The sequence below is a fragment of the Cyprinodon variegatus genome, unplaced genomic scaffold (assembly GCF_000732505.1).
Source record: "Cyprinodon variegatus isolate N-32 unplaced genomic scaffold, C_variegatus-1.0 Scaffold139, whole genome shotgun sequence".
NCBI classification, from domain to species: Eukaryota; Metazoa; Chordata; class Actinopteri; order Cyprinodontiformes; family Cyprinodontidae; genus Cyprinodon; species Cyprinodon variegatus.
Window position 1 is genome coordinate 1,017,172 of NW_015150592.1, and position 11,605 is coordinate 1,028,776.

Consider the following 11,605-nt stretch of genomic DNA (forward strand, 5'->3'; position numbering starts at 1 on the left):
ATATATATATATATATATATATATATATATATATATATATATATATATATATATATATATATATATATATATGTATGTATGTATAATTTTCCTAAAACTAATCAAGCCACCATTAGGGCCTGTGAAAAATGACTTAACACTCCAGGAAATGGAAAAAGATGTAAAATTACCATTCTCAACTGGCAGCTACTCACACACTACATAAATCCTCTTTCAATTTTCCAGAACAATTAGGTTGTGGGCATCTTTTGAAGTATTCTTATCTTCTTTAGTCTTTTTGAGTTCGTTTTCATTAGGTTTGCTTTTTTTTCCTTCCTCTTTCCTTCTTTCTTTTTCCCCTTCAAGGACAAGGGTTTCTGAAATACATTTTTTATCAGTATTTTTCATTGTCCTGTAATACAGTAAATTTTGTGTTAACTTAAGAAAACTAGAAATCTATGTTATTTCTTTTATTTTTGCATGGATCTATCCTGACCTTTTGGGAAAACATAAACTATAAGTATCGGTTTATTGCACATAAAACAACCCAATCAGGTAAAAACAAAAATGGTCCAGGTGTGACTTTAATCTTATTTTACTGAGCTTCAGGACAAAGTCAAGGTAAGAGTTTGTGCAAAGCTCTATTAAAGAAAGAAAAAAGACTACAGCATTCATTTGGTTTGCAAACTCTGATATTGTAAATTGTTCGCTGAAGAAGATGGGGTTTCTGGTTATGAGAAGAACAATTACATGCAACTCTTTAGAAATATTAATGACACTGGAAATCTTTTCTAACCCATTTACATTTACAAGGTTGTGTGATAAAAGTGGAACGTTTTTTTCCACTAGGCAATTTTTAAAATGAGCTTTGTCATAAGGTCAGTGGCTGTGTTGTTTGGAGCAGTGTCCCTCACCAAACAAAGTCTGCATGGCATAAACTGTAGAGGTGCCCTTGATCCAGAGATGAAGCATCAGTTGTGTAGTATTTGATTTAATGTAGCAGCTGATCTTGTTTGTTTAGCTTTCCGATTAGTCTGGACTTGGAAGGATTTGGTTTACACTGCTCTCTTTAATCAGGGATGCAGCTGGTCATTAAAAAAACAAAAAAAACAGACTTTTAATATGGCTGAAGATATTAGGTTTAGAGGAGGGAAATATTAGAAGCAGAGGATAGTGGATAAGATCTGACTCTATATTAAAAGCGGGGTCACATCGCCTACATCCGGATCGCTAATCTTCAACTTTTCTGTTTTTCTCTCTTATCACACTGGTAGCAGTGTGCATATGGTGAGTAGATGTCCCAATCTGTGTAGGACTGTGTGGTATTTTATTTTAACTGTATTCTGCTGTCCTACAAATTTAAACTATATGTAAAGTAAAAAAATATATATATATATATATATAATGAAAACTAAGGAAAAGTTATAACCTTATCCATTACAACAAAACATAGCAAACATCTATATATGTATTTAAATAACAATCACATTAATTCCTTGAGAACTTGTGAATGAATCCTTTCTCCAACACACCTAAATCATATTGCTGAATTTCCACATTAGCATGAAATTCAACTCTTTAAAGGACTGGAAATGAAACATTTATTAGATGCAGGTGTGTTGGAGGGGAGATACATCTAAAAGTTGCAGGTTTCTAGCTTTTGAGGACTGGAATTGGGCACCCATGATATAAGGAATCATCAATTGACTCAATTTTCATTTTAGTACTGTCATTTAGAAGAAATCCTTTTTCTCTTTACTGCATAAGTCAGTAAGTAAGTAGTGAGCCCATCCATTTAGCTGGCTCAAAAATACAAACTAATTTGACTGTGAAATTATTTGGTTACTAACAATACATTTTTCTCTTAAAGACCCAAATACTTTAAAGGTATAGTGGGGGATGTTCTTTTTCCAGGTGGATCATCAACATAAGTGCTCCTCCTAATTGTCAATCATATGTTTACATAAAGCCATCCTACTTGCTCGCCCCCAATTTCACTTACCGGTGGTGAGTCTGACATACCGGAAAAATTGCAAATCTTCTTTTGGAAAGTAAGCTTGTATGAGGGATGCAAACAACAACTTTTAAACAAAGTGTGCATGAGGAGAAATGGGCTTGTGCATGCTCTGGCACCCATTTAATAGGCGTTCCCTCTCAGGAGAGGGTACAGGGTTGTGCATGTGCATTTTTTTTTTTTTGTTTGTTTAAAATAGAGAGGGTGGGTTATTTCAAAAATTTGCGAAAATCCTCCACTATACTTTTAACTTCGCACACAGAATCACATTTTGTTTATGACCCACAAATGCAAAACAGGTTAATAATTAATTTGTTGGCATGAGGTTGTAGCAGAGAGAATTGTTAAGCAGCACAATGGGCAGCAAGTATTTAAAAAGTCAAGGTCATAAAAGCAAGTTGATAGATGAAAAGAGCAAAAGATACACAGAAACAAGGGTGTCAAAAGGAAGCCTCATAGAAAAAATGAAGTTTTGGGACTGATAACTGCTCCAAGATTGGCAGTGTTAAAATTCACCCCATTGGCCCCTGTCAGCTTTACTTATGGTAATTTTACTAAGCTGTGAGATAAGAATGATTATTTTGGTGCTACTGTGGTTTAAGAGGATGGCAATGGCAGTGCTCCATTCCTCTGTCACTGAATCAATCCTGACAGGCAAATCCACACCACACTGACCTCTTGGTCTATAATGAATGACATTGAAAAGGTAGTCCACAGTTTAGTGTAATTAATATCCAAAATACCACCAATATATCCAAGGTTTTAATGTGGGATGAACTGAATGGTGAAGTAGGAAAGATTTGGGGTGGTATAGAGCTGTGTTGTTCACTCCTGGTCCTCAAGGCACACTGCCCTGCATGTTTTAGATGTTTCCTAGCTTTCACATACCTGATATCAATTGATAGCATAATAACAGGCTCTGCTGAACTCCAATAATCTGAAACATCCAAAACATGCCTTGAGGATCAGGGTTGAAAAACAGTGGTAAAGAGGATAAGGTGGCATTGTGTTTAGTGCGTTTTACTCCTTGTTATAAAATTTTAGTAAAGACAGTTTTCTTTTTCACTGAAAAGATCTTTCTTAGCTAAATCTTGAATCAAAAGGTAATTCAATGCCGGTTCTTTTCTGGGGAGTCCTTTGGCTACTACATCTAACAGCAATAACGTTTTTTGTTTAAATGGTTTACAAGCTGTAATAATAAAGGAAAAAAAATCCAGTATTATAACCTCTCAAATGTACTACACAGCACAGCAAAAATCTGCACTTATTAGGTAATGGATATTTCTAATGTAGAATTCTAAAACCTGTGCGAGTGAAAACACGACACTTGACACAACGTCCTTTAAAATGCATAACAATGGAAAACCAGTTCATCCAGTTTCCACCTTTAACAGTGTTTTTGTATAAAGACTATGCAAATAAAACAACAGCTTATTAAATCACACATGCTGCAAAAATAAAACCAATCAAAATGTTTTTATTTTTGCTACAGTAGCTTTCAAGCTCATGCAGGCTGCTAATAACTTGATGCAACCGATTATTATTTTCTCTCTCAGCTAAATGGAAGCATTCGCCACATCATAATGCTGCTCCTAACATATGATAGTGAACAAGAAAGGCAAAGCTATCCAATATTGAAATGGAAATATCAACATTCAAAATACATTCAGCTTAGAAAAGTGGCACATGTTTCACAGGGTTCATTGCTAAGCTTTAAGTGACTCAAACAATCCATCACCAAGTTCTTCCGTGGCAATAAAGGTATCGCCAAGCAGATCCAATTACTTTGACATTGATCCAGAGATCCATCAAGCCCCTGCACCCCCACCTGTGCGGACAGAAGATCAATCCAGGCTATCGTGTATCTCAAGCCTACTTGACAAGAGGATAGTGAAAAAGAGGGACTCTCAGATCTGAGATTAAAAGAGTGAAGTAGCAAGGTGACCTGAGGTTAAAAGAACTGTGAGCCTCAATTAGGGGAGTGATGAGGGAGGAAATCCAGACAAAACTGCCTGAGTTAAGATGCCAAGGGATGAGGTTGCAAAACACCTCTCTAGTGTATTCTACTAGCTTTATTGGATAATAACTCCAAAAACTGGAGAGGATCCAGTGATCTTTAATGGAGCAATACATACAAAGGTTCAAAAAATTCATATAACTACACATTTAATGGAGAGAAACGCTTTGTTACCAAGGGCTATTTTTACTGATTTCAATGGACTGTTGATCTGGAGCAGGTTTCCTCTATTAAGGTCCTCAAGGATCTGTGTCCTGCACCTTTTATATATGTGTCTGCTTTCACATCTCAAATGACTGAATAACTTCCTCAGCAAACAGTCAAGTGCTGTGTTCGAATCCTGCTGATGCATCCTGCGAAGGCCAGATTCGGCGACCATTTACGTGATCCATGGTCTCTTCAGATTAAAAGACCCCTTAATATGCAGCAGACAAAAGCAGCCTTTCTTTTGAAGGACAAGTCCCGTGTATCCTTTTAGCTTAGGGTATCCTGTGATTCATTGCTAGTCCAACCAAAACCGGCTACTCCATGCTCAAAGGAAAAAGGGAAATGGTGACGAAAAGTGGTGAATATTATAAGTGCAGTTTAATATAATATCAGAATATTCAGAATTTGAAGAGTTTAATCTTAAATTAATATAAATCGTTAATTAAAAGGGTTAGTGAGTCAGATATCTAGTGGTTAATGTTTGGTTTTTGGAAAGTTTTATCTGTCCCTGTGCAAATTGGTTTGGCTGAAATTTATGGACACATTCCAATATCTGTGCAGTTCACGAACTGCACAGATATTGGAATGAACCTGATAGATGCATTGACGGTACTGCTGCTGAAGCTCCTCATAAATGTAATTAGCACAGAGAATAGCAGTAAGAGGTTTGGCATCCATTTTTGTCTGCTTTGTGAGTCAACTGTCACTGTTGCCAGGTGTCAGATATTATGTTGAGTGAGGGGCCGTGGCATCCGCAGAAGGCTGGACCTGTTTGAATCTATAGCTGAACTCTTCCAGACTACTTATTTTCACGGCCTTCGAAGGACCTAGTCCAGGTAGGCTTCGTCATTTGTAAGATGCAGCCACTGAACCCTGATCTACAGCTACCTGGAGCTTCACATAAAGTTTACAGTAAAAAAAATTACTAAAGTGAAGATTTAGGTGACTGGTTTAATTTATTTCTAAAGTTAACATCCCAAATGGAAAAGGTAATTTTTTCCTAGCACAGAACATTTACAATTTAATATTAAAGCCTACAACTAACGATTCTATAACTGAACATTTGTTAATTTGTGTTAGGTGTTGTGGATTATAATATAGTTTAGGCATATTTTGTTATTTATGCAATTTGTTTGTTTACTATTTGCTAGGTGTATCCTGATTTATTTCTCTTGCCTTTTTATTTGAGTTTTTGTTGGTTTTGTCATTAATAATGCTAGCAGGATATGGTCTCTTGGTGTCTTTATTGTGATTTTCTCTATTAAATAATCTCTGCCTCAGCCAGAGCCTTTAGTTAATAGATTAATTTCACTTATGTTTCTGCATTGTGTGCCCCCGTGCCATACCTACAGCAGGCTCAAATATTTTTTAACAAGCGCTTCCTTACAAAATCTTTTGAAAATGGCTGACTGCCCTATGAAGCCTCACATGCAGCATCTATAGCACTGTCACTCACTAAGCAATGGGAAGATAAATCAGAACCAAATGTCTGTTAAATCATCATGAAGTAGCGACGACAAATAGGTATATACACTCTTTCTCTCCATATATGACATATTTGACCCAAATTAAAAATTTATTATGTGCTGTATTATCAAAAAGTTGTATCAAAACATGCATCATGTGTTCTAATGGTATCTTAGCTCTACAGCTAACATCTCTACTTCAAAATTAATGAATAAAATTAACAGAAGGAACAATAATTGAATTTTATGGAAGACAGGTGTGTTTAAAAACAAGGTGTTAAAGTTTTTGCATTTCAGGTAAAACGTTTACCAAAAAGCAAGTGTAGCATTAGTAACCAAATTCATTCAATTGTGGGTTTGCAGAGGATGATATAGGATATGCAGAAAACGCAAGTGAAAAATCAAGTGCACCATACTGCAGGTGCAGGGCGCTGCCATTTTTACTAATAATGCTACAAGTACAGACCAAAATTCTGTTCCCGAATGGAAGTCTGTTCCAATGGAAAATTATTGAAATCAAATTAAATTCACTTTTTTAGGGTTTAACTTTCTCATCCACCAGTGGTTAGAATTAGATCTTTACCTCAGAGGTGGTGATGAACCGAAAAATATAAAATAACCTTTAACTTTTAGGGCCACAAACCTTAAGCTTATGGTTTCTTACAAAACCTCTGTGTAAACTCTTTTGGATGATAGAAGTTAATTGGCAAAAAATCTTTACAATCTAGTAAACAACGCATATTGTTTAAAAATCTCTATAAACAGCAGTCAGGGGCCATGTGTGTTAAAAAAGCATCAAATCTAGAATTAAATAACAAATTTGATTTACCATGGGTTTTGAAATAAAAGAAATTGATGAAAACATTTTGAAATTTATCCAAATTAATGTATCGTGAAAGCGCAAAAGAGACTGCAGTATGCTGAACCTCATTGGTGACTGAATCCCAATTATACACAAAAGACTAAGACCACCCAATGCATTGTGACTTTGGTTCAATGCGAAGTGTAATCTTTTTGCAATCTTTACATTGTTGGTTCAATTCCAAAAAGGCATAAGCATTTGATTGGTACGTATGACTAGAAATGTTAAATGCAAAACTTCAGTCCATTTAGAGTCGCTTAACATGGTATTATTTTAGTCATGGCTCAGACTGGGTGTTAGTATAGGAAAATGAATGTCCCTAAATGAATAAAAAAATGTTGGTGGTAAAAATACAAACATTTGAGTCATTTGCAATTAATTTATATAAAAAGCTTCAAATACGTCTTTTCCTAAAGCCCTGTCAAATAGCATATTTGTAAATTACCTCCACAGGGCCTTTAAGCAACTGAAATGTATGTATTTGAAAGCTATATTTTAGGTTAGTCTAATCAATAAAGAAAGAAACAACCTGATAACCAAACCCTTAGATTTATGAGGCCTATAAGCTTGACAACTTTATCGCCTTACCTGCTTGAAAATCCATGTACTGAAGAAGATTGTTGAGAGAAATTGAGATGGAAATGGATGGTAAATGTTTGTTGGCTCTTGAAATGAGGATGATTATGTTTTGGGGATGATTTCCCTGGTGACAAAAACGTGATTACAAGACAGACTTGTGAATATGGAAGTCAATGCACAGATAATTGTTTACAAACAAAATGTTTAAAACATTAACAAATCACAATATAATCAACTTCACCTATGAAAGCAAAAAGGAAATACATTTTATCCCCTAAATATATATATATATATATAATGTATGTATATATGTGGGACAAAATATCGATTCATCCTACCTGAAAAAGAAAGTTCAAGCTTTACTTTTCAAAGCCAAGTGAATATGTTGATGTTGATGAAATGACATGGCAATGATAATGCTTTAATAGTTGACTAAAACCCCTAAAGGTCTCTTTATTATTCAATGACGAGCCAGACTCATACAAAAATAAAAAGACAAACTAAATTGCTTTTTTATCATCCTATTGCCTTCTTTTCAGAAAATGATCCACACACGTCTAATCACAAAAAAGTATAATACAAACTGGCCAGCACAATCCATCCACCCCCTCCCCACACCCCAAAACACACCAACATACCCCCCGTCCCCAGGACAGCCATACCTGCTTGTTTTTGAGGTCAAGCGAGAGTTCATAGTCAGAGGACGCAGAGTGCGAGCCGGCCCCGTTGCGTTGCACCCTCAGAGGCGAGGCTGTGTGGTGTAGACTGGCCCTTCTGCCTGTACCACCTGCTTTTGTTCCTCCCTCTTCTTCATTGTCTTCTCCCTGCGTTGCCTTGCCCTCACAGTTCTCACCCTGCGCCTCATCTTTATCAAGTATCGTCTCTGCCTCAGCGACCATTTCTGACTTGTGAAGCTCTGTCTCGACCACCATCTTCTCCTCATTGCAAGGAGAAGAGGCTTCAGGAACTTCCTGTGGCACAACATTGCTCAGGGACTCAACTTGAGGATGGGGATCAGGCTCTGTTGATGGCTCAGGTTCAGGTTTGGATTGAGGTTCCTCTTCTGGCTCCACCTCTGGTTCATTCTGGGGCTCTGGTTCTGGCTCAGGCTCATGTTGTGATAGCAGAGTCTGTGGCTCAGGATTTTGCTCAAGCTGTTGGGGCTGTAGTTGTGGTGGTTCTGGTTCTGGTTCCGGTTGTGACTGGTCCTCACCCTGCTGCTCACCCTCACCTCCCTTCCCTTCCTCTCCCAGAGATGAGTCCGGAGAAAGTTCATCGCTGCAGAAAGGAGGAGAAAACGCAGAGTGAGGTTGCTGCTGCATCCGTGGTGAGCTCTGACTTCTTCTTCAGGCTGCCTGGGTTTAGAGGTAAGAAGGTGACCTTTTTTGTGTGTTTGATCCCTCACTTGGCTACCAACTGTGTGCAGGACCAGCTCTGTCTATTGCTGTTCTGTTATGTTTTTTCTTGTCTGTCTAGACATTGACAGACAATGAAAATCAGCTAGAATATAAGGCATAGAGGAACTACTAAAACCACAGGGTATAGTACTGAAAAACAGCAAGTTAAAATTTATTCCAACAAAATTTACAGAGGAGCAAAGGTGGAAAAAAAAAACAAAGTTAGTTGACAGCCAATAGAGACACACGCCCACACACACTGAGACACAGGGGACAGTCATGCAGCTTATAAAATTTTTTTTTTTTTTAGGCATTTTGTGCATATTTGTGTAACTAAGGGCTTCTGTGTCTGTGTGAGGGGAAGTGGATATTTTGTGCTGAAAAGGTGTGGACAAATATTTCTAAAATAATTCTAGATCAAAATTAAGAAATCTTTTTTGTATACAAGAATAAAGGAATAGGTTTGTAATATATATTCATTCTAGAACATTTTGACCAATGTATATATTGCCTTTCTTATGCTTTTAAATTTCTAAATTGGTTGTAATCGAAAAAAATTATTAAAATGTTGCCTTTTTTCTTAGCTTACTTTAAGCTACGTTAGCAGCTAGTGGTTAACCGAAACCAATATTTTCACAGTGCATGTCTGTAGCCTAATTCTTTTTACCTTTCTGTCCAGTACCCACTAAAAACCAACTTCAACAATTTAAACCTATAAAGTCTGATACACCTAACAAATAATGTACACATTAGAAATTAGTGTTACGCCGGTGACATTTTTTGGCCCCGATACCTGGCTGTGCAGTTTTGGCCGATACCGATACCATAACAATACCATCTGTTTGAAATTGATGCGTGTGTGTGTATATATGAAGAACTGCATACTACTTGGATGTATAAATGGGTGACAATAGTTGAATAAACTTTTGGCTCTCAAAATGGTATTTGTGCCTTATTTGTTAGTACTTGCCGATACCAATACCACCATTTTAGTGCTAGATTGGGGCCCCACCCAATATTGGTATTGGTGCAACACTTAGAAATTGAACTGTTAATTCAATGTTTTTGACAAGATATCTAACATCATTAATAAGTTATTACATTCATACATTATATATTAGCTGTACAAATGAAAAGTAAGGTGCAAACTTTACAAACTTCTGTGTAAATAAACTCTTAAATGGTTATAAAAGTGTTTAAAGATTTTGGTCTAAAAATTCAATTTTTGAATCTATTAAATAACATATTCTGAACTGAAAAATGCGTAAACACTTGGGATGCACGATCCACTTTTTTCCACCTCCGATACCATACTGATATTAGAAGTTTAATGTTGGCCGATACAGATCCGATACCAAAAACAGCACTGAATCATTACCTAAAAAATGGTTTTATTGTGTTAAAAAAAAAAAACTGGGATCATTCTTCTGTGCACATGATTTGATTTCCCCTTTCTTAAAAAAAAATAGGAAACAACCCAGATATAAATGTTGTGACTCATTTATTTAACAACTGTGCAAAAAATCTCAAACCATAAGTTCTCATACTTGGTCAACATGTAAAACAAAGTGTCATTATCATTATCAAGTATCATCTCTGTGATTTTTCTGGCCAGTATACTGTTAAATGGAAAAATTTCACTTCTTTCCTTTGCTTCCATCAAAGTTAGCTGCTTCCTGCTGCTTCCTTTTTGTTTGCTGAGTTCGATAATCTCAGCATGTTCCTTGTTATGAAACTTCTGGAGGTGTTTCATTAAGATGGTGGTGTAATAGTTTGAAGATTTAAAAACACCCTTCGGAACATTTCTCTCTAAAATATTGCACACCATTGGGCAAGTAGGCTGATAGAGCGGGAAAAACCACCCTGCAGATCCTTTCGCTCGCTCCATCATAAACAATATGGCTGTGTTGTGTTGTTGCGCTGCCGCATCACGACAGAGAATGTCATAGAGTTAGAATGAATAGATCGGCCCCTATATCCAGTCAATTGTCACCCATACCGAGCGAACACCATACAATTTCATTTTAAATAATGTTACTTCATGTACCTTTCCAAGCAAGACACTTTCCACTTAATGAAAACACCATCCTTAAATGTAAATTCAAACACGTTTTAAACCTTGTAATACTTGTCAGCTGATGTACCTAGATTCTCCACCAGAAAAACATATAAAGGACAAGATTTACCAAAGCAGACATTTAGGGAAAAGGCTTAAATGATGAGATAAATATTTCAAAAACAAATGTTTTAAAATTGTACATTAGGGTTTAAAGCCTCTGACGCTAAGTCAGAGCTTTTGAAACAAGTGCTACCAGGCAACCTGTAAGCATATAACTACATCTAAACAATAGAACCATAAAACCTACTCCTTATTTTCAAAATGAAGATAAGAGTACCCCACAAAAACCAATAATAGAGAGTCATGGATATTATCTTGCTGACTGAGCTGCTGGTGAAAAGTAATCTTACACTGCACTGCTAAAGCAGTTTAAACGGCTTAAAAGTTAGGATTTTTCTTTGGAGGCAATAATGTACAACGTATTACTTTCAAAAAATGACAAGGTGCAGCCTTCAACTGCTGCAGTAACGGTTTAAATAGCTTAAACGAGTTTCGCAATTAGTTGTTTAAGTATGAAAACGTTTTAAAGTTTCCACATAACACACTTTAATGTTTTGAATATCTCAATATGATTTGTAAGAAATTAGATGTTTCCATAATGTTTAAACTTTTAATTACAGGTTTCATTATGAAAAATTCTGATTGTGATAATAGTTATTAAAAAAGGACCTTTTCATTTGTCATTGCTTTTTAGGTGCCATGACTGGAGATACATTTCTAGGATTTTGCCTATAACTATACAATATATTGCTTGGATATAGTGAGGATAACACTAAGGCTTTCACTAAAGACTAAGTATTCTTTCATCACACATAGGTATAAAGAGAAGGTATTAAGCTTATGGCTCTGTCTGGGACTTGAAAAATAGTTGTTGAAGGTAATAAATAATATAGCAGGTCTAATATCTGCTCTGTTCATATTCAATTCAGGGTAAGTGTTTCCCTGTGCAAAAAATAGACATGTCT

At 36.1% G+C, this 11,605-nt stretch overlaps 1 protein-coding gene across 3 annotated transcripts in view; it reads right to left on the reverse strand.

Moving 5' to 3' along the window:
* Window positions 1-11,605, reverse strand: part of iqsec3 (IQ motif and Sec7 domain 3) — a 134,605-nt gene that overhangs the window by 60,498 nt on the left and 62,502 nt on the right. For 2 of the 3 annotated variants that reach the window (XM_015376677.1, XM_015376678.1), the window contains exon 3: window positions 7,787-8,402. The exons of the other annotated variant lie outside the window; for it this stretch is intronic. In XM_015376677.1, the coding sequence (XP_015232163.1) occupies window positions 7,787-8,402 (616 nt within the window). The remainder of the gene's footprint in view (window positions 1-7,786; window positions 8,403-11,605) is intronic. 3 annotated transcript variants of the gene reach the window in all.